Source organism: Dendrobates tinctorius, unplaced genomic scaffold (genome assembly GCF_039654945.1).
Source record: "Dendrobates tinctorius isolate UK_male_01 unplaced genomic scaffold, ASM3965494v1 ptg000027l, whole genome shotgun sequence".
Classification (NCBI taxonomy): Eukaryota; Metazoa; Chordata; class Amphibia; order Anura; family Dendrobatidae; genus Dendrobates; species Dendrobates tinctorius.
In genome coordinates, this window is record NW_027361695.1 from 11,805,942 (window position 1) to 11,830,526 (window position 24,585).

At 43.8% G+C, this 24,585-nt stretch overlaps 1 protein-coding gene across 6 annotated transcripts in view; it reads right to left on the reverse strand.

Annotated features, from left to right (window-relative positions):
• ATXN7 (ataxin 7) overlaps positions 1-24,585 on the reverse strand; it is a 122,301-nt gene that overhangs the window by 23,452 nt on the left and 74,264 nt on the right. For 5 of the 6 annotated variants that reach the window (XM_073569775.1, XM_073569773.1, XM_073569769.1 and 2 more), the window contains 2 exons: positions 14,384-14,488; positions 924-1,185 (listed from right to left, as the gene is read on the reverse strand). In XM_073569775.1, the coding sequence (XP_073425876.1) occupies positions 924-1,185; positions 14,384-14,488 (367 nt within the window). Of the gene's footprint in view, positions 1-923; positions 1,186-5,859; positions 6,168-14,383; positions 14,489-24,585 lie in introns of those variants that run through there. The other variant, XM_073569774.1, reaches the window with a different exon arrangement.

The window sequence follows — 24,585 nt, forward strand, 5'->3', positions numbered from 1 at the left end:
ATAAAACAGATTGCACTCGGATGGAGTCTAAGTGATGTAATTTTTTTTTTTTTCTTTTTTCATCAGTGAAACTCTGACAGCACTCAACGGAACAGTACCGTCAATTCTTAATGAAACTCTGACCGTTAATGTGTGAATAAGGCCTTAACTAGCGATGAGCGAGTATACTCATTGCTCGGGTTTTCCCGAGCATGCTCGGTTGTCCTCTGAGTATTTTGGCGTGCTCGGAGATTTAATTTGTGTCGATGCAGCTGCAAGATTTGCGACTGCTGGACAGCCTGAATACATGTGAGGAATGCCTGTTAGTTAGGGAATCCCCACATGTATTCAGGCTGTCTAGCAGACACAAATCATGCAGCTGCTTCGGCACAAACTAAATCTCCGAGCACGCCAAAATACTTGGGAGGACACCAGTGCATGCTCGGGAAAACCCGAGCAACGAGTATACTCACTCATCACTAGCCTTACCAAAAAGCTGATCACCAGTAGTCCCTTGGCGATCAACTGTAACCCGTTGGGAAACCTAGCAGTAAGTGTTCAATTTCCCTGCAGCACAATAGGGAATAGAAAAATGGGGTTTTCTAAACTGGAGAATGCCAAAGGTGATTTACAGAATTTTACATTGATGGCTTCTCGTTGCACGATCGGTGGTCCTGACCCGGATTATTAGTGCTCTGCAGTACCAGGCTTATGCTCATTAATGGGGTCTCCTACAGGAAACCAATATCTATGGAGATGACGAAGATAGCGGAGCGCCACGCTTGGCTATCTTTGTCAGGTGTGACCATGCCACTCTATTAAAGGGAATGGTGACTTTAATTAGTGGTGGGACCCCCCCAGCAATCAGACATTACCTACCTATATCCCACCTTAACTATAGGTCCATTCTGATCTGTACTGCCATTTTTTACAGAGCCACTTACATTTTGTCTAGTGATGTCTTGCTTTGCACAGAATGCATCCACCTGTTGCTTCCACCTATCTGTAGCTTTTCTTTGTTTTCTTTGGGAGATTTGATCAGCTTGGAGTTGGAGGAGGCACTACCACTTGCACTGCTGGACGTACGGGTGCTGCTGCCGCCGCCCGCTCGGCTTTTTGTCGAAGGCAGGGAGGAGGAGTGGAGGGAGTACAGGGAGGATGATGTAGGTGTTAGAGGGGCTTTGCTGGAGGACCCATGTCTTCTTTCTGAAATAAAGAAAAGAAAGAAAAAATAAATAAACCAAATATGGAAAAGCATATAACAATGTTAACAGAGTTCAATCTGCTCGGATCCATTTTTGCGCCGTTTGGCACAGTAGCAGATTTGCCATTCCAAAATGTTTATCCCCGAGCCACAGATATCCCCCTCCGGGGTTGTAGCTTTGCTCCTATAAAACATTTACACCTCTGATTGGACAAAAGCAAGTGGCCAATTCATCATAGTCAGAGATCTCCCTGGGCATAAGCCGTCTGCGATACAAGTTGCGCGCTCCGGCATGACTCAGGCGTTTCATTACAAGCTGCCTTTTAATAGCAATGACAAGAATCCCTCTCCGGCTATTTAAAGAGCAGGTTTTCGCTTTTTTAAGATGGTAAATAGAGCCGAGATGCAGAGAAAGTGAGGTGTGCGACAATGGGCTGCGGAGGTGACTGTAGGGACTATACCGCAGCCGCGTTACCAGACGAGGGATGTGCACAATCAATCCGTCCCGGCGATCGTCGACTGACCAATTAAGCTCAGTACGTAGTCGTTGGGCACGCAATAACTACTGGTGGCCACAGGTATTGAGTCTACAATACGTATCATAGTCACCGATGGGCGGGAGAGCACACAGAAGGACGGTAACTGTGCAAGGAGTAAGATACGGCCTGCAGGGATCATGTGCGCGCCAAAGCCTTTATGGTGTCACTTGGAGCATGAGATTTCTGTTGCCTAAAAGAAATGGGTGAAAGCGTGATTGGCACTGGTAGGCACTCATAACCAGGTGCTCATTTCAAGATGACACCACTGCAGCCAATCACTGAGCTCAACGGATGGCTATACCCATGTAGACAACATACCCCACTGAGAGTCGCTGAGCTCACCGAATGGCTGCAACGTTGTGGACGTGACTCAGCACTGCAGTCAATCCGGAGCAGTGGCCGAGATTCCGAGCTGAACCCACAGAGGGTGAGTAAAGCCCAGATTGTGTGTGGTTTTTTTTTTTTTTTTAAACAATTTCGCTTTACTCACCCTCCCAGGGTCCAGGTCCGAGTCTCAGCCAGTGCTCCCAGTGTCAGACAGATGTGGGGCGTCATGTCCACAACACTGCAGCCAATCATAGATCTGAGCGGCTCTTGGCAGGATATGGGATATCAGAAGCAGTGGCGGACACACAGTGCTGGACCCGGGAATGGCAAGTACAGAACTTTTTTTATAATAATAATAATAATAATAATAATAATAATAAATACTAAAAAAAATGTGATTTTGTGAAAGGGGACAAACCCTTTAAGTGGTTTTGCGGATGGGATCATGCCTTATTTATGGGATGCTTACATGAAGAAGAAATGGGAAAAAAAAAAAAATCTATGGCACCTGGGGGGGGACAAAAAAAAAAAAAAAAAATCACTTTTAACTAAAATGTGCACGCATTGCAAGATGATGGCAACTGCAAAAAAAAAAAAAAAAAAAAAAAAAAACACCTGCAATGCGACCACTCGCATGTGTAACGTTCCGGTGACCCACTACTTTTAGGATGTATTTATATGCGGCAGTCAATTTGCAGCAAGACCGCTGTAGCAGCAAAAAAAAAAAAAAAAAAAAAAAAAGGATTGGGTTGTCTGTCAGCAATTAGACATTTGTCACCAATTCTGCAGATAAGTGATAGATGCCAATTGTGTAATAATCCCAGCACCAAAGAAACCGGCAGCATAGATCTCTAGACGCAAACCAGGCCGATCAGTCATGGAATTTAGGGTTTATCGGGCTCCGTGGATCTTATGTGAGTGAGAGCATCAGACATTTAATAAAAATAGAAAGTGCGGTCACAAGGAAAACCTGCTCCGTGTAGATAGCCAGACGCGGATTTGCATAATGCATTAATTTACATCCTTACTGCCCTGCGAAGATCTGGTTACAGGCGCTGGGCTCAGGCATGGCAAAAGCTATGTGTATGTCAAATAGAATAAGGGCTCGATCTACTGAAGAGAGAGGAATAGGCAATAATATGAGAAAAATACTCATTTACAAATGAAATATCATCCCCCATAATCATTACAGTATCACTAGGACCGAATGAAATATCATCCCCCATAATCACTACTGTATCACTAGGACCGAATGAAATATCATCCCCATCATCATTACTGCATCACTAGGACCGAATGAAATATCACCCCATAATCATTACTGTATCACTAGGACCAAATGAAGAATCCCCCATAATCATTACTGTATCAGTAGGACCGAATGAAATATCATCCTCCATAATCATTACTAGCCGAATGAAATATCATCCCCCATAATCATTACTGTATCACTAGGAACGAATGAAATATCATCCCCCATAATCATTACTGTATCAGTAGGACCGAATGAAATATTATCCCCCATAATCATTACTGATCACTAGGACCAAATGAAGTATCCCCATAATCATTACTGTATCAGTAGGACCGAATGAAATATCCCCCATAATCATTATTGTCGCACTAGGTCCAAAAAAAAAAAATCATCCCCCTATAATCATTATTGTATCACTAGGTCCGAATGAAATATCCCCTATAATCATTATTGTATCAGTAGGTCCGAGTGAAATGTCAGACCCCCATAATCATTATAGTTCACTAGGTCAGACTGAAATATCATTTCCCCAGTTACTCAGTTGTGTTTTCCATTATTTTTTTTTTTTTTTTTAAGCAAAGCGCATATCCAGAACAGAAGAGGAGATTCAGACCCTTCTAGTAATAAAAACAACTTTGGTTTTTATTTATTGTTTCTTGTTACTTTACATTTTCATGTTCAGCTGGGATTTGTTACAATATTAGTCTGCTTAAGAAACGCTACAAAAAAGTGTTACAAGTCACAAATTGAATAAATAAAGAGAAATAAAAAACAGCCTATGACTTAAAAATCAAAAATTCTACAGCCAAACAAAAAAACCCCCAAAACACGAAAAACAGATGCATCAGATTACAGCTAAAAGAAAGAACACGTGTGCCAACGATTGGCACGATTAGTAACAAGTAGCGCTATCCATGAAAACCACAGCTGAAACTTGTTAGTAACAAGTAGCGCCATCCGTGAAAACCAAGGCTGAAACTCGTAGTAACAAGCAGCGCCATCCGTGAAAACCAAGGCTGAAACTCGTAGTAACAAGCAGCGCCATCCGTGAAAACCACGGCTGAAACTCGTAGTAACAAGCAGCACCATCCGTGAACACCACGGATGAAACTCGTAGTAACAAGTAGCGCTGTGAAAACCACGGCTGAAACTCGTAACAAGCAGCGCCATCCATGAAAACCACGGCTGAAACTCGTAGTAACAAGCAGCACCATCCGTGAAAACCACGGATGAAACTCGTAGTAACAAGTAGCGCCATCCGTGAAAACCACGGATGAAACTCGTTGTAATAAGTAGCGCTGTCTGTGAAAACCACGCCTGAAACTCGTAGTAACAAGTAGCGCCATCCGTGAAAACCACGGATGAAACTCGTTGTAATAAGTAGCGCTGTCTGTGAAAACCATGCCTGAAACTCGTAGTAACAAGTAGCACTATCCGTGAAAACCACAGCTGAAACTCGTAGTAACAAGAAGCACCATCCGTGAAAACCACGGCTGAAACTCGTAGTAACAAGTAGCGCTGTCTGTGAAAACCATGCCTGAAACTCGTAGTAACAACAAGAAGCGCTATCCGTGAAAAACCATGGCTGAAACTCGTAGTAACAAGCAGCGCCATCAGTGAAAACCATGGCTGAAACTCGTAGTAACAAGTAGCGCTATCCATGAAAACCATGGCTGAAACCCATGTGTGAATGGGGCACGACAAACTTTGCATTTTTTTTTTTTTTTTGCCGTTTTTGTTTTTTCTCCACGTACGAGAAAAAACAAACAAACAAAACAGAAATGATTAAAAAAAAATTAAAGAACCTTTAAAAATGAGACCAGAGTCCTAATCCATAAAACCAACATTTCTTTCTGAACAGTATAAATTGTGGAAGCGGTGCACTTTATAGTCTGTCTCTCCAGTGGCTGAATGAGAGCTGTTATTCTACGTTATCAACCATTTCAGGCATTAGATAAAATAAGAATTTTTCTGAATGGGACGTTTTTGTTATAGTTCTGAAACTGCAGACACAAATACACGACTGATATTTTCACATTTAGGGTGATAAAGCAAACGTTACAGTATACGGCGTCCGAGGCCTGGTCATAAGAAGCAGCCCCGGGGTGCGCTGCCGGCTCGATTACCGACGGCTTCGGTAAAGTCGGCAGCTCCTGCAAGCATCAACATCGCCGCCGTTAATAGCAAACGCAAGTCTACATCTGCTTTTGAACTTTGGCCAAGGCACTCAAATGACATTTCAGAATAGCTTATGTGGCCCCGCTCGTGAGCGGTTAATCCCTCGTTTGCCAGATTATCCACTTTGATCAACTCCGCTCTGGGCAGATGACTTTAACACTGTGCATGTCGGAAAGGGGGAGAAAAAAAAAAAAAAAAGAGGAGGAAGGAAAAATGGAGAAACGCAGAACAATGAGGAAATGAGACGCGAGAATTCTAAAGATGGAATGTGACACAGCGAAGGAAGAGAGGGAGATGACGGCAGGCGACGGGAGGCATGTATCTATACGGTTTGTCGCCCGCAGTTCCGTGTTGTGTTTGCGCAGAGCCGTACCCACCTTCTGCAAACTCCATGCAGTGCTGGGCTCGCAGCCAATTCCAGGCTTGAGTTTAAAAGCGACAGCGCAGAAGAAAAAAAAAAAAAAAAAAAAACAACAACAACACGCTTCCACCCTCCCCGCAGCCCAGTGCGTGAGTGATAACAGCTTCCCAGCGGCTCTCATTCACATATTTTGTCAGCGCTCTGCCGCCCCGCTCGCCTCTTGACAAGTCAGACCTTGCTGTCACGCTTTTGGGGGTCTGCCCACACACTCCTGCCTGGTGGACTCCATGCTTTTGGATTTTTTTTCCCCTCCTCTCTTTGCTTATGTAACACTTGCCAGTATTGTTAAAGTGAAAAAAAAAAAAAAAAAAAAAAAATCAGTCGCAGGTCCTGGCAGATAAAGGAAGAGAGAAAAAAAAAAAAAAGGGGAGGAGGAGGAGGGGTAAAGGAGGAGATGAAAAAACGAAAACAAGAGGCGTGCCTTCATCTTTCAAATGTAAAACGCGGAGCCGTGCGGCGTGCCAGGCTTTGTAAGTTGGGAAGAATAAGGACGGGAAGCTTTAACCATCGCAGGAAACGATCCGCTCCTGGGAGGCAGAAAGCGATTGTGTCATCAATCCGCTGGCTGTCAGATTTCTACTATGGGAAGCAGGAAATCACACCGGGAAAGTTTAAAAAACTGATTTTTTTTTTATAACTATGATAAAGGATTAAAAAAATAAAATAAATAATAGTAATTATAAAACTTGGTAAAGCATACATAATAAAAAAATAATTAAAAAAAAAAATCCCAACACTCAATTAAATCAACCAGACTAAAGCAAAACAGAAAACCATTCCTGATGTCTGCAGAGCTACCGGGCAGCGCCAGCGACAATCCCGTATCCGCTGTGCATCAGTGATATGGGGGACTGTCACCGGCGCTGCCCAGTTACTAACGCTGTGTTTCAGGAATGGACCTTCATCAGGTTTTTCTTCCCTACCCAACTTGATGAAGTGGTTAGTCCAATGAAACAAGTAGTATGGCTGCAACCAATGCAGTCAGCGAAATGCAAAAACATTGTGGGTCCTCCAGAGAAACAATTATCTCAACAAAACTATTACAGTGAAAAGTCAAACCTTAAAAGGGAAACTGACAGCAGGTTTGTGCTATGATCTAGGGGCAGAAACCCTGATTCCAGCGACGTGTCATTTAGTTTACTGGATGCAGCTGTTGTGATACAATCACAGTTTTCTCTGCTGCAGATCTAGCAGAGCTTAGAATGCTGAGCCTTGTATAATCCCACCCACACCACTGATTGTGTACACTGTATATTGACAGAAAGCTGCCAATGAGTTGTGGGGGTGTGACTGGACTAGAAGACATGCAACACCTAGTCCTGCAGTGATAATCTTTTGCTGATAAAACACTGATTGCATTGAAATAGCAAAACACAGCCCAGTAAGTGACACATCACTGGAATCAGGGTCTCTTTCCCTACATTATGCTGCTCTTTGATTACATAAAACCAGCTGACAGTTTCTCCTTAAAAATCGAGGCGCCCTCTGTTAGGTTGGTATTTCTTACTAGGTTATTTGAAGGGTTCTGTAAACGCACCACGCGCCCCTACAAAACAAGGTCATAATACGGCTGTGTGCATGAGGCCTAAAAGATGCCTGTAAGTCTAATGGAGGTTGCCTGAACTCACAACTCTCTAATGTGTGCCGGATGTCCCGACACTCCCTTGATGGCAGATGTCAAGAAAAGAACAGGTCAAGGATAGAGCTAAGCAACCTGATTCACGCTGCCCTGGTTCGGTGTTCAGGCCGGCCATCTGTGGCAGCTGATCTTCACTTCACCTGACATCCTGGGCTCCTCTAAGGTTTCCTAGGCCCCTCGATGTTTTGCGAAGGCCTAATCACAAGGTCTCACGTGAGGTCATCGTATGTTATCTGAGGTCTAGCACCGGAGGCCCGGCCAAGGATGGAGTGCGCAGAAGTGGAGACTGGCTGCCACAAAGGACCGGACGCCGAACCAGGGCAGGAAGACTTGAATTACCAATGATACTTCTCCCTGGCTCCTACAGGTAACAGATATGCTCACACAGTAGCGGATATAAATGCACCCCCCACGGGTGTAACAATAAAAAGGCAGCGGAGCAGCTGTCAGCGGAGTGTAAGAGACATGAGCGAGAGAAGCAATGTCTGTGGTCAGCAGGGAGGTGAGCGATGTCGCCCGGATCCTCGGCTGTACGCGTCTCGTCTACTGTACGGCTGCCAATATCTGCACCCGTGGACACGTTCCTGCTGTGCGCGGATCTTACACATCAACGCATGGTATCACAGGCAACTGCACGGTAAATAATTCACCGTACAGGGCTTCTCTGGGATGTTATACATCAGTACCATATGGCTATAATAAGGAATACCGCCACGATCTCTGCAACACCAGGAGAGGACCCACTGCAGTCCTGAGTGGCGGGATGATGAGCGGACGCTGCCGTCAGGTATATAGTGGTACCGTCAGATATTAGGCGTATAGATAGGAGTAAATAGGTACAGCTACTAGCAAAAGTGGTCAGACAAGGCTGGGAAGACAGAGGGGAACCGGGGACACCATAAGAAGGGTCCTGATGGACGCGATGATTCATCCTCCGTCACGTCACCGGGTCACACACAGCAGGCAGACTCACAGCTTTTCTATTTTTTTTTTTTTTTAACCCAAAGTAAATGTTTATGCAGCGTTTATACTGAGCGGCGCTGGCGCCACCTGCTGGTCAGGTTTGTCAGTACTGCATGACCAGCACGGGATGACCATCATCTACTCATGTGTTCAGGAAAAAGTTTAAGAAACAAGCTGTTTGGAGGTTTTGAATAATTGTGGAGACGGAATTAAGATGCTTATATGTATGAGAAAGATACCCCGTCTCTCCCGACTCCCCCCATAATCACAAGTGTTCGTCTTCAAAGAGAGAGGACGCTGACTCTTCTGACGGTGGCTTATCTCCCCGGAATACAATAGGATCTGGCAGAAAAATTGGAACTACCCAGTTCTATTCTCCCCCGACATCAGTCGGGAAACAGTCCGGAGGCCCCATAAACATCAGATGGACCCGTAAAAATCGGTGCGGTTGACAGACTTATCTAATGTGTATAGGAGACTATACACTAAAGGCCCCGTTACATTTAGCGATGCACAAGCGACCCCAACAACGATACGACCCGGTCAGGATCGCTGGTGCATCGTTAAATGGTCGCTAGTGAGCTGCCAAACAGGCAGATCTCACCAGCGATGCAGCAGCGGTTGGCGGTCGTTACGTACCCGTCACACGCAGCGATGATGACGTCTTCCGCCCGCGTCCATGCGTCACTCGGCGCCAGCAGGAAGCTGACGACGAGAAAATGGACCAGGACTTTCTTGCGTGATCAGCGATATCCAGCGGGGGGCCGGGTCGCAGGTACGTGTCACATGTAGCGAGATCTCTGTTGCGTCACAAAATCGGTGACGCTTTAGCGATATAGCTATGTTTAAAAGGCCCAAGACTAGGATGGGGGACAAGATTCCTTTCCATTTTATTTTTTTTCCGTAGGCAATACAAACACAGAAACTATATTTTATATATATATATATATATATATATATATATATATATATATATATATATATATATATATATATATATATATATATATATATACACACATACACACACACACACAATATATATATTATATATACACACAGACACATACATACACACACATATACATACATAACACACGGTGGCTTGAGAAGATATTTACCCCCCGTGGCTTGTTACCCATTTTGTTACATTACAACCTGTGTAGATATTTTTGTAATCCGATTTGTGTGTGATTCATCAGCACTAAATAGTGTAAGTTGGTGAAGTGTGAAAAATATAGCAATGAATTAAATGTATGCAATCAAATAACTAAAAATTGTCATATGAATATGTATTCACCCCTTTTGCTATGAAGACCCTAAAAAAATCTGGTGCAGCAATTCCCTTTATCAGTCACATGCTTAGTGACAGGACATCCCCCTGTGTGCGACCTAAGTGTCACAAGTCTCTCAGTATATACACTTTACCTTTTCTGGAAGGCCACAGAGGCTGCAACACCATTAACAAGAGGCACCACTAACCAAACACTACGAAGACCAAGGAGATCTCCAAACAACCCCATGAAGACCAAGGAGATCTCCAAACAACACTATGACGACCAAGGAGATCTCCAAACAAGTCAGGGACAAAGTTGTTGAGAAGTACAAGTCAGGGTTGGGTTAAAAAAAAAAACCTCAACCTCTGCACTAACAAATCCATCATCATCAAATGGAAAGAACATGGTACCACCACAAACCTGCCAAGAGAGGGAGGCCCACCAAAACTCTCAGCCCGGGCAAGGAGGGCTTTAAACTAGAGAGACAGTACAGAGTCCAAAGATAACTCTGCAAGAGCTGCAGAGTTCCCAAGCAGAGACTGGGGTATCTGTCCATGCGACTACAATAAGTAGTACACTCCATATGGGTGGCCTTCATGGAAGAGTGGCCGGAAAAAATCCTTTTCTTACACACAAAAATTGTAAAGCTCGTTTTGAGTTTGTCAAAAGACATGTGGGACACTCCCCAAAGGTATGAAGGAAAGTGATCATCTGAGACCAAAATTGAACTTTTAGGCCACCAAGGTAAACACTATGTCTGGCCCAAAACCAACAAAGCTCATCACCAAGAAACACCATTCCCACAGTGAAACATGGTGGTGGCAGCATCATGCTGTGAGGATGTTTTCGGCATCAGGGACAAGAAAAATGGTCCGAGTCGAGGAGAAGATGGATGGTGTGAAATACAGGTATATTCTTGAGCAAAATCTGTTTCAGTCCATCAGTAACTTGAGACTGGGACAGAGGTTCACATTCCAACAAGATAATGTCCCAAAGCATACTGCTAAAGCAACACAAGTGGTTTAAGAGGAAACAAGTAAATGTTTTGGAGTGGCCTAGTCAAAGCCCAGAACTTAATCCAATTAAGAATCTGTGGTCAGACTTGAAGATTGTTGTTCACCAGAGGAAACCATCTGACTTGAAGGAGCTGGAGCAGTTTTGCATTGAGGAATGGGCAAAAAACGCAGTGGAAAGATGTGGAAAGCTCAGAGATTTATCCAAAGCGAATTGGAGCTGTAATTGCCCCAAAAGGAGGCTCTACAAAGTACTGACTATAGGGGGATGAATAGTTATGCACACTAAAATTTTCAGTTATTTTGTTGTTTGCCTCTCAAATGTTCACAGTTGTATGCATGTTCTATACATGAACTGATACAAATGCTCTAAAAAAACTGTGAAATTTCAGTATGTGAGAGGTAGCAAAACACGAAAAATGTCAAGGAGGGGAGGGGATATGGGGTGAACACTTTTTCAGGCCACACTACACACACACACACACCTTAAAATTGGTTGTCCACCTTTGGCGACTTTTTTTTCTTTTACTTAAGTGCATGCATTTCCATGTTGGTCCTAAAAATCAATATTGCAATTATGTTTCATTAAAAAAGCTGCACTATTTGGCTTTTATATCCCTGCATATTTAATTTTGATGTGGTCTGTGGCCATAAATCAGGCGAGAGAAGCGCAGAAAAACACAAACGGATAAAAGTGTTACATCTTATCATTCAATCTCAATAAGCTCACTGATGGATTTTCAGTTAACTCATTCTGTAGCCATCAATAGACAATACAGGACAGAGGCTATAGAAGGTATATGGTGCAAACTTTTTAATGAAGCTCAGTTGCAAAAATTATTTTTAGTCCCAAATGCTTTACATTTAAGAAAAAAATTAAATATTGTTCACAAAGGTGGCAAGAGTAATGTGGACAATCCGAACAAAAATGGGACAGATAATCTGAGCGTGGATACTCCCAACAATTTTCTTGATGGCTGTATTTATGCTCTATTTATCAAAAGGGTTCTCAGCAGTGTCTACAACCCATAGAAGAAGTTGCTCAGATCAGTGCAGCTCATCCAGGATGGCACATCAATGCCAGCTGTGGCAAGAAGGGTAGCTGTGTCTGTCAGCAGTGTCCAGAGAATGGAGCAGATACCAGGACACAGGCCAGTACACCAGGAGACGTGGAGGGTGCCGTAGGAGGGTAACAACCCAGCAGAAAGAGGAAGGAGTGCAAGGAGGAACAGGAGAAGCAATGCTAGAGCGTTGCAAAAATGACCTCCAGCAGGCCACTAACATCCGTGTATTCGCTCAAACTGTCAGAAACAGACTCCATGATGGTGGTATGAGGCCCGACGTCCACAAGTAGGTGTTGGCGATTGCCATTTGCCAGAGAACACCAGGATTGGCAGATTCGACATTGGAGCCCTGTGCTCTTCACGGATGAGAGCAGGTTCACATCGAGCACCCATGACAGAGTCTGGAGACGCCGTAGTAAACGTTCTGCTGCCCGCAACATCCACCAGCATGACTGGTTCGGCAATGGGTCAGCAATGGTGCGGGAGGCATTTATTTGGAGGGCCGAACAGCCCTCCATGTGCTAGCCAGTTGTACCATGACTGCAATTAGGTACCGGGATGAGATCCTCAGACCCACTGTGAGACCACATGCAGAGTGCCCTGGGTTCCTTTTGATGCAGGACAATGCTAGGCCTCATGTGGCTGAAGTGTGTCAGCAGTTCCTTCAGGATGAAGGCAATGATGCTATGGACTGGCCTGCCAGTTCCCCAGACCTGAATCCAGTCGAGCACATCTGGGACAACATGTCTCGTTCCATCTACCAATGCCACATTGCACGACACACTGTCCAGGAGTTGACTGATGCTTTAATCCAAGTGTGGGAGGAGATCCCTCAGGAGAACCTCCACCGAATCATAAGAAGCATGGCCAGACATTGGAGGGAGGTCATTCAGGCACGTGGAGGCCACAGACAATACTGAGCATCATTTCCTTGTCTTGAGGCATATACACTTAAGTCGGATCAGCCTGTAATTTGATTTTCCACTTTGATTTTGAGTATCATTCCAAATGATGACCTCCATGGGATATTAATTGTGATTTACATTGATCATTTTTATATGTTTTCTTGTTCTCAACACATGCCACTATGTAATGAATAAAGATTTGCAGCTCGAATAATTCATTCAGTGAAATGTAAGTGATATTTTAGAGTTTCCTTTATTTTGTTGTGCAGTGTATGTGTGCGAGTGAGTATATATATATATATATATATATATATATATATATATATATATATATATATATATATATATCTCTCTATCTATCAGGGAAAACATTGAGGCTATGACGCAAATGATGTAATCCCCCAACTTGCCAGGATTCTTAAGTTTCTCCATTCATCACTACACATTGATGCACATTTGGGTAGGGTTTACGTCATGTGTTTTGGTCTACGCGTAGGATGTAAGTTGGGAAACGCTACAAAGCACGTGCATGATGGAAGGCAAAAAAAAGTGACCTCTGTGCCGGGCCAAGGTGCCGCAAAAAGATAAAGATATAGAACAGTGTAGTAGACCACTCTGAACATTACAATAGTGCCCAGAAAAAAAAGATTATATATCATACATATAAAAAAATTATTTTTTTCATTATATATATATATATATATATATTTTTTTTTTTTAAGTTTAGGCAACCCTTAGACCCTTAACATGCCTCCAAAGCAACAATTCTGGCGATCTGCGTATACAAGTGGTACTGCCGATAGTCCACTTGTGAATTGCTACCATTGTGCATAGCTGTTAATTTGAAAGGGAAGTCAAAACCAACATCAAAATCCAACGATTGAGTTTTTTGTGTGCCATTCATCGGCAATTCTGCAGTGAAATCTGCAAGTCTAGCTAAAAATAAGAAAGAAAAGTAAGAAAACCATTACTCACATCAAAGGAAAAAAAAAAAAAAAAAAAAAAAAAACTGGTGCAAATTACCCCTGCGGCTTTCTATAGATTTGCTGCAGCAACATTTCTACAGCAAATCGGTCACGTCTGAATGTACACAAAGGACGAGCCAAGAAAACAGGTTTGCAAAATGTCTGGATACCTTGACTGATAAACATAGGCTGCTAAAAATAAAAAAGCAATTAAAAGGTTGTCCTGTGCCGATCACTTCTGCATGGGGAGGTGCTGCTAAATTTGCATTAGGCATCTACCCCTTCATTGTAAACATAAGGAGAAACCTGTCAATCAACTGGAGCGGGACGAGAAGCCGAGGGGAATGACACCGGACTGGTCATCTGAGACAGTTCCTGGACGACTTTCCAAACTTTGTTTTCCTCTGAAGTGTTATAACCTTCACAGAATAAAACGCATCTGCCTGCAATCTAGTGAGTCTATCGTCGAGGCGAAGGAGAAACTAATACACCAAAACCAAAATTTCAGCATGTGTTAAAATCCTCAAAGTGTAATTTTTTCCCCCCCGGTGAAGCCGTCAATGAGGAGCTTTATAAATCATTAATGGGATGAACAAAATGTGCCATCTATAATCCTGATTTAACAGCGTTATTAAGTCATAGTTAAGCACTTACCATAATGTGATTGAAATGCTTGCGGCTTTATGACCTGATTACATTGGCTACATACGACCAGATAAAACTCATCGTAGGCCGGGCACAGTCCAAATATTGGCATGTCTGGAAAACACAGAAGACACGGGTTACATTACTGGATCCAGCGTACATCATCGTCGGACGCCATAGATGATGGGACTGCCCATTCTCCCAGATAACGGCGACTCGCACTAAGGTGGACCGATGCGGGACACTTCCAGGGAGAGGGTAAAATTAAGACAATCAATGATTACTAATTTTGCGACCGGTGAAGAACATTTTACATATCGAGACTGAAGCACCTAAGCACGGCTGCGAGGACAGAGGGACGTCATCTCCATAATAATGACTTTTAGGTTATGTAAATGAGTAATCCGACGCTCAGAAGTGAGAGGTGCCAATGAGGTGACGACACCACCCACCTGCCGAAACTTGTGCACGATCAACAGGTGTGTGGGGTCATAATGTCGTCAGCGCCACTCACTTCTCAACAGCAGATAACTTCCAATGCAATAGTGAATGGTGCACGATAATCCCTTAAAGTTTTTAAAGACTTTTTTTTCCCCTTTTTAAGTCACCTGGTAGCCCCCAGCCCAAGTCACCTCGTAGCCCAGCCATTTATCATCTACTGAGACTTTCTGCAGCAAAGACATTTCATGTTTCGATTAAAGGGTTATTCCCAAAATAGCAAATTATCTCCTATATATAGTTATCCCAGTCGTTGCCCCCCCCCCCCCCCCCCCCCAATGATCCCAAAACTGGATTTCCAGACCCTCATGCTGAGGACCACCCTGCATCCCAGTGGTCGGACCCAGAGCAATCTGCAAATTATCCCTTATCCAGTTATCCCAAAACTGGGACTTCCAGACCCTGGCAATCAGGATCTCCCTGCATCCTTTAGGTCAGATCCCCAGCAATCTATCCTGTATCCATAGTTATCCCAAAACTGGAATTTCCAGACCCTCGCACTGAGAATCACCCTGCATCCCGGTGGTTGGACCCCCAGCAATCTGCAAGTTATCCCTTATCCATAGTTATCCCAAAACCGGGACTTCCAGATCCTCACACTGAGGATCACCCTAAATCCCAGCGGTCAGACCCCTGACAACCTGCAGGTTATCCTCCATCCCAAAGTGAATATTCTAGTTTCTAGAAACCATATGTTTTGTTTTTTTTGTCTAATAAAAATGTTTACGATTTTCAAGATCTCTGCTTCCTGTAATTAAAAAAAAAAAAAAATCAATGGTCGTACAATGAACACACATCACCAGGACAAATGTCTGTGCCCTGGAAGTAGAGAGTGACATTTCCTACAAAATGACTTCTGGCGCCACGTCTGTCTCGGCTCGGGGGCCACGTCTGTCTCGGCTCGGGGGCCACGTCTGTCTCGGCCTGACGATTGAGACATTTTTCGCCCTGTGGTTCAGTTATGACTAGTTATAGCTTGGAATACCCCCTTTACTAGAGGGGGAAGGGGATGTCCATGTTAATACACCCTTACAGGAAATTTGGGGCTAATAGAGGGGAATCCTCTGTTCTCTGACCAAGAGGTCACTTACAGCATCTTTCCGGAGGATCTGTCCAATCCTGCATTACACAGACGGACACGGACAGTCCGTTGATTGGAACGGGCACGATGTAGTGATTTATTTCTGTCATGATGGTGCTGCGGGGAATAGGAATACTTTTTGCAGTGATCTCACACGGATCACAGCGGATAATTGGAGTCATAGAAGGAGGGGAAAATTAGTGATCTGCTTAATTGCCAATGGACCCTTCTAACATGTGACATAAATGCCAGAATATTACTGCCAAGACATGTTCTGCCAGGTTTCAGTTATCAGTCATTGTACAGGAGGAGGAGGTGAGCTGTGACATCACCTATTGTGAATAGTGGATCCTGTGTTATCTACTGTAAAGAGAGGTGTTATCAGTCATTGTACAGGATGAGGTGAGCTGTGACATCTATTGTGTTATCTACTTTATATAGAGGTGTTATCAGTTATTGTACAGGAGGAGGTGGAAGTCAGCTATGACATCTACTGTAATTGGCGGATCGTGTTATCTACTGTTTGTAGAGATGTCACCTACCATTATAATCCTGTCTGTAATGATAATGAGTCTGCTGAAAAGTCATCTAAACAGGAAGTTCAGAGTCCAGTATCAACCCTAGAGGCCAGTGTGAAATTTGCTAAATTTCTGTTGTTTTTTTTAACATAAATAATGATATGGAAAATGTATAAAAACCATTAATTAAAAAAAAATAAATTAAAAAACGCTAATTTAAACCATGATTATTCTGACACAAACCTTTCCTTTCGGAGCATAAGGCTTTATTCTCACAAGGGTAGACCCCCTTAAATAAATAAGCAAAAACAAATACCGTATATACTCGAGTATAAGCCGACCCGAGTATAAGCCGACCCCCCTAATTTTGCCACAAAAAACTGGGAAAACTTATTGACTCGAGTATAAGCCTAGGGTGGAAAATGCTCCATAGATTATTCCCCCATATGGTGTCCCCAGAAGAAGCTCCATAGATTGTACCCCCATATGCTGCCCCCATAAGAAGCTCCACAGATTGTTCCCCCATATGCTGCCCCCATTAGAAGCTCCATATTGTTCCCCCATATACTGCCCCCATAAGCAGCTCCATAGATTGTTCCCCCATATACTGCCCCCATTAGAAGCTCAATAGATTATTCCCCCATATGCTGCCCCCATTAGAAGCTCCTTAAGATTATTCCCCCATGTGCTGACCCCATTAGAAGCTCCATAGATTGTTCCCCCATATACTGCCCCCATTAGAAGCTCCTTAAGATTATTCCCCCATGTGCTGCCGCTGCTGCTGCAGCATGTAAAAATAAAAAAAATGACATACTCACCTCTCCGTCGCTGGGTGTCAGATTCTCACCTGTCCTGCGTCCATGGCTGCTCACTGCTATCTGCAACGTCATCAGTCAGTGACGTTCAGACTGCAGGGGGCGCGGCGCGCACTAATCACGTCACCGCGCCCTCTGCTGTCTCAAGTCACTGACCGATGACAGACAGCAGCAAGCAGCCATGGACGCAGGACAAGTGAGTATCGCTATACTTACCCGTCCTGACACTGTCGCTTGAGCCCCAAGCTTCTCCGCGCTCTCTCTTCCTGCGTTCAGCGGTCACGTGATACCGCTCATTAAAACTCATGAATATGCGCATATTCATGAGTTTTAATGAGCGGTACCACGTGACCGCTGAAGGCAGGAACAGAGAGCGCGGAGAAGCTGGGGGCTCAAGAGACAGCGTCAGGACGGGTAAGTATGACCTGACACCCCCGCCCCCTCTCCCCCTCCGACCCCCCGGTGTATATGACTCGAATATAAGCCGAGAGGGGGACTTTCAGCCCAAAAAAACGGGCTGAAAATCTCGGCTCATATTCGAGTATATACGGTAAACAAAAAAAATGCATCTATAAAAGGAATAATAATCGCTCTGGTCTAAAATTTTCCAAAGTAAATTATGGGGACGCAATCACAGCACTAATGACTATGTGATGCCTCGGACAATCAGGCAGGGAGACGTCATAATAAAGTACCTGCAACAACACCGGACCCTGCATCATTCACTCCACTGTCCCCTGATATACAGCAGGCGGGGGTCTGATGTCTCATCAACAGCCTTGCACTCCCCCCCCCCTCCCCTGCAGATTGGCTCATTAACACATGAATGACCAGGGCAAATATTAGGCTTTCATGTGTGAATCGGAGTATGTGGATGGACATGTCCATGTGTTAATAACCCAGGGGCCTCCTGGGTTTCCTTACAAATTCAAATTGGAATAATAATAATAAAAAAAACCTGCATTCAGCCTTCTTGTTGAAGAGTTTCAATAAACACACTTTGCATTAAAAGGAGAAAAAAACAAAACAATCAGTTGCAGCAAAAGTTCCCAAAACACAACTTATACAATCGTCTGTTCACAGCGAGTTCGGTGCACTGAGTAATTCCTAAAGTCAATGTTTATCTGTGGTCATTAATGCTGGTCTTCAGTCCTGACAAGATCCATCTGCGGGAGATGAAAGTATTCACCCCGTGGCTTTATATAGGTATAAATTACTTTTATGGGATCAAATAACCAAAAATTGCCATGTGCTATAAAGCCCCTAAAAATTTTTGGTGCACGCAATTACCTTCATAATTCACATGCTTAGTATCGTGACACTTCGATCATACACTGGGGGACGTCCTATGTCTGTTAAGTCTTTTGAGTTTGCTAAAAGACATGTGGGAGACTCCCTAAATGTATGGAGGAAGGTGCTGTGGTCAGATGAGACCAAAACTGAACTTTTTAGGCACCAGGGTAAACGCTATGTCTGCTGCCAAACCAACACAGCTCATCACCCCAGAACACCATAATGTTGCCACCACCATGTTTCACTGTGGGAGTGGTGTTCTGGGGTGATGAGCTGCGTTGGTTTGGCGACAGACAGTGTTCACCTTGGTGCCCAAAAAGTTGTTTTGGTCTCATCTGACACAGCACCTTCCTCCATACATTTAGGGAGTCTCCCACGTCTTTTAGCAAATATATATATCCCTTGGTCCATGTGCATAGACGTATGGACTGATGATGAGCTCGTTCACAGGCTTGGGAAGGTTTTGTGTGTGCACCAAGTGGTGCTATGCCATAAAGGAAATGCTTTATGAAGTGCACTCTCCCATCATAAGTGCACCTTGAAAACAAAGAGGCCCACAATAAGGGCTCCCTTTTGGTGCAGGTGGACATCATCACCTGTTACCACCTAAGGCTGGAAAACCTGATGCAAGTCCACCCCCCTGCCCCTAATTTTTATTAGGACCTGCTAGGAACCTTAGGAAACCGCCGTGCCACTTTGTATCCGGTGTGGTTTGCTTAAAAGCACTATAGACTGTGGATCATAATGGACTGACCACGCGGTCTCTGAAGAAACCAGAGGATCTGGCTTTAGGGATTTTCTCATGGAAATTTCGGAATACAGCAGAAATTACGTTCTAGAGATCTGGGGTAACCTGATCGATCGGACTCCCACTATAGAGACAATTGTGGCACAGGTTAGGATAGTCATTAGTGACCCAACGCTAAGAAAACCATCTGGTCTCAAACTGCTGAAGTTTGAGGATAGGGCTGCACAGCGACATGTGCCGTGTGCCACGGGAGATCGCAGTGTTGCATTGTAGCATCGCATCTAATGCTTTCTTATGATGTTGCATTGCAACCTACGGGGACTGCAACAAAGTTGCAAAAGTGTCCGAATTCAGTGTTTTACTTTAGGCCGTCGGAGGCACTCGCCAGAGACTGCAATACAAGTTGCATGCTGCTGAGACTTATAAGAAATACTGACTGTTTCTTTTTCTTTTAACGGCGAAGTCGCAGCTTTAAAATAGTTGCTCGATAGCGAGTCGCAGACAAGTCATCCAAATGTTTTGACTTATCTTGCGAACACAAATTAGGGTCAAACGGCGAGGAATGAAGGTAGTGGCGCTGCATTGCGACTTCACATCTTACGATTTCCCACTGGGTAGCATTGCAGTCTGCTGTGACACAAAGTTGCAAATGTTTACAACGGTGTGCGGTTTTCTGCCGCTCACTTGACATGGTCTGTAATGCAAGTCGCATGTCACTGCTAATTGCAAAGGACGTGTCTTGTTTTCTTTTACGGCGAAATCGCAGTTCTGCTGCAGGAAGCGGCAGACAAGATGCACAAGTGTTTTGGAAGCGCGAGGCGTCTGAGAATTGCTCTTGCATCTATCTATCCATGTATACCGAGCCTTACTCTTTCATTATGTTGTCACCCAGCTTTCTCAGACTCCTGGCAACAAATAACTTTACTACGTGATTTGTTATCCAGCTTTCTAAGGCTCCAGAATGGAGAAATTCTGAATATATGGCTGCATGCACTTTGGCAATACCCGTTTGATACCGCGTGGGTACATGCATGTAGCGTACATGTGTGGTTACCATCAGGTAAGACCAGCCACTTCACAAGCGAATACTAAGCCGCGTTTGCCGAGACGCCCACTTTGACCTACATGTGCAACAGCTGCAAGTTTCACACACACACTGTCGACTCCATGAATTGGGGGCTGGGAAATTGCCGGCATTCCCACAGTCAGGGCAAGCACCGGTCCTCTCTATAATAACTTCCTACAAAGGGCAATGCTTTGTCAACACGAACAATGGCATCAATCTGCAGACATCGGGCGGGCGCTGCCCAAGAGTTTTACTGACATGACCCCCAAACATGTGGTTCCTCCAAATCAAGTAATCTGGAAAAAGAAATGCAACAAATCGGTTTCCAAAATGATTGGTTATAGTCAGTGGACGTGCACGTGAATCTGGATTTTGGAAACTTCCAATTACATACATTGCGGTCGTTTCCTGAAGAAAAAAAAAGCCGGTCTCTCCGAAACGCGTTGAATAAAAAAAAACAAAACGCATGTTTAATAACTTCTTCTGAATTGACGCCTTCAATAATTGGCAGCGCTCCCACAAATTCTCCAGGTCTTCAATTACATACGTTGTGGTACTTCTGGCATAAAAAAATAAATAAATAAATAACAAAACACAGAAGGGTTCCTGGTTTGCAAAAAGCGGTGCACGGGGAAATGTGGCATTGGATCAGAACGGGAGTTCCGTAGTTCCGTGCACCTGAACGATCCAAATAGTGAGCGGGCATCCCCCTTTTTCTTTTAAGGACTACGTGGGAACAGATCTTTCATGTCCATGGAAGAGATGGAGATAGAGAAGTAAAGATTTCGTCTTTCTCTGCACAATCCTATAGACGTGACCCGGGTGGCAGTCCCAGCGCGTCCACGATGCTCCGTTCAATCCCTAACGTAAGTGGTCGTAGCGATCAGCCATTAGTTAAATCGCGTACCATATCTTCTGCACGAAGACCCCAGTAAAGGAGACATATCAAAGTGGGGGGCCCCGATGGTTAGAACCCACCGATCCAGAAGTTATCATTTATCCAAAACAATTCCACCCTGCATCTGCAGCTCTGAGACATCCACAGGGGTCTGACTGCTAGGACCCTCACTGATCACTAGAATGAACGGGTCTCTCTCATTTTTATCTTGTCTCCTTTAAGAACCGCACTCTATACAATTTATATTGGTGACAGATGATGCAACGGTTGCAGAAGATCATCAAGTCTTCATGAAATGTGACGCATGTCCGCGCAGTGAGTCACCTGGCTTTAGCACTTCTCTACAATACACAATATACCCAAGTGACTTACAAATGATTCTCTAAGGTTTATGACAATGCAGTAACCGGCTACAAATCTCTAAATATACAGCAAGCGGAGAGAAGCATCCACTGTAACTTTAAGAGCTGAATTATCAATTCTTTTGGATTATCAGATGGTCTCAGAAAAATACTGTAAAGAATAGAAAACCTTTAAAATAACTCAAAGACCAAAAATAGATGTGGATAGGGAGGAAGGAGGGAGCATTCTGCAAATATTCCAATCTACAGCATGCTCACTCTGTTGTGGTCTAAGTTGTAACCTTTTTGCTTGTGAAGAGTGACATGCTGGTGTAAGGAGACTTATAGACCATGCAATGCTTTCCTGGGAAATTAATTTCCCAGAGGAGCACTGCTTGGCCTATAAGTCTCCTTACACCGGCATGTGACTCTCCTCAAGGAGAGACATAATTTCTCAAAAGAGCATTGCATGGGCTACAAGTCTCCTTACACTGGCATGTGACTCTCCTCAAGGAGAGACGTAATTTCTCAAAAGAGCATTGTATGGGCTACAAGTCTCCTTACACTGGCATGTGACTCTCCTCAAGGAGAGATGTAATTTCTCAAAAGAGCATTGCATGGGCTATAAGTCTCCTTACACCGGAATGTCACTCTCCTCAAGGAGCGAAGTTCCTAAAGGAGCACTAAAAGGCCTATAAGTCTCCTTACACTGGCATGTCATTTTCCTCAAACGAGAGAATTTTCCAGAGGAGCATTGCATGACCTATAAGATTCTTTACACCGACATGTTACTCTCCTCAACAAGTGTCATGCCACTCTCCTGAAGGAGAGAAGTAATTTCCCAAAGGAGCATTACATAGCGTTTTTCACCACAATGAGCTTTTGGTGAATTTTTTTATGCTGCATATATTTGAAAAAATCTAAGTAACCTATTATACCTAATGAATGCAGAAAATCTGCAATATCAAGAACTCACCAAAAGCTCAGCGTGGAAATTTCTCCTAAGTCTCTTTACACCGGCATGTCACTCTCCACAAAAAGAGAAGATACCTCTTAGAGTTCAGTAAAAGGCCTCTCAAACAGCCAAATCAGATCTCTTGCTTTGCACTGAGGAGGGGCAAAACAACAAAACACATGTCTGCAAATAGAGATTCTGGTTTGGCTTTTATCCTGAATCGTGTGGCAAGGCTTGTTAAAGGGTCGATATTGACTTTTGGGATTGCTACTTTCAGTAGGTGGCATTATAGTTCAAAGCTCCTCTTTCTTTCTGTTGTGGAAACGCTGCCGATTTAACCCTTCGATATGCGGCAGGGGAACTGTACACAGTGCAACATATATGTATGACATTTGCAGTTTTTACTCTGGAATCACCCCGGATTTGCCGAAAATTTTAGGCCACAAATATTCTGCAGAGTCCGAACTCACGGTACTGTTAGGAATGGCGTAGAAAGTAAAGGAGCCCACAAAATCCACAAGTATAACCGACTCTGCTCAGCCTTTTGGCCTCGTCTATGAAGATGAATTTGCAGTTCTGAGTTGGAATCATTCCTTATCTCTAAGGATTTCAGTACAGGAGTGAAATTGGTGCCTATGTCTGCACCAAAATCCACCAGAAAATCGGCATGTAAGAGCTGCTTAGTTACAGAGGAAAATGTTAATGTTGGTGGGGGGTAGGAGGATGGTGAGGGTGATGTCCTGTGGTTATGCAGATGAACATTCCAGCACAACACCAAATATTTGTGCAGACTCTTCTGACAACTTTTTGATTCAATGCTTCCTTAAAAAGAGAAGTAACAGCGCACTAATATTGAAAGCCCTACATAGATTTGTTTTCATTGTGGCATTACAACCACAAACTAAACTCAACTTTTTAAGTAAAAATAATGCAAAGAACCGGCTCAAATACATGGCTGTATTATATGGATCCAATATGCCATAGGATATCCTTGGTGTGGCTCTAATATCACTTGCAGAGTCTGGGAGGGAGGGGTTAATGCTCACGCCACCATAAAAGACTCTGGATAAATGACCAGTTGGTCTGCAAAGCAGAGATTTCACATACTGTGCTCTAGAAGAAACAAACGTGAATATCTCTGCAACGGAGCGGCGCTGCACAAAAAAGAAAAGAGTGTTAGAATCAGGGGAGCGTAGCGGGTTTTATAAGGTCCTCTTTAAACCCTTTCTTCCATGATTAAAGAGGACCCGACGCTTGCCATAAATATGTCATTTTTTTTTACCCTGTGTAAATGCACCTGTTCTCCTGAATCTAGTGGCATTTTTCTTTTCTCCTGAATATTTGTATATACACACACGCATAAATATAGTTTAATAAGCCTAGTGGGGATGATCTATAAGATAACCATAGAAGAGTTGAAGACCAGACCAAAGTATCCAGCAAGATTAGATTTATGTAAAAGGAAGAAGGGACTGTATCTGAGGAATGAAGAGGAGCAGCAGCAAAAGAAAAAACACTGGATTCAGGAAAGGCGGCATAAAAAAACCCCAAAAAAACAAAACATATTTTATGTAAAAGGACAGGTCCTATTTAAATCCAGAATGCTTGCCCATTTTTTGAACTCTTATAGAAGTTAATGGAGAAAGACAACCATTCACACTCCCATCCATAGTGGTAGTAGACAGGACCCCTTTACTTAGGACAAGTAATGAAAATAGTGGATCTTTAAGGGTACGTGCACACGCTGCGGAATGGGGTGCGGATTTGGCCGCGCGGATTTTGTAAAATCCGCAGGTAAATCTGCAGGTCAAAAGACCTGCGGTTTTACCTGCGGATTGCTCTGCGGTTTTGCCCTGCAGTTTTTCATCTCCACAATGGAGGAAAGGCAAACCGCAGCGGAATCCGCAGAAAGAATTGACATGTCAATTCTTTCTGCGGTTTTGAAACCGCGGAAAAATCCGCACCGTCTGCACTGCGGTTTTTAATATCCTTAGGATA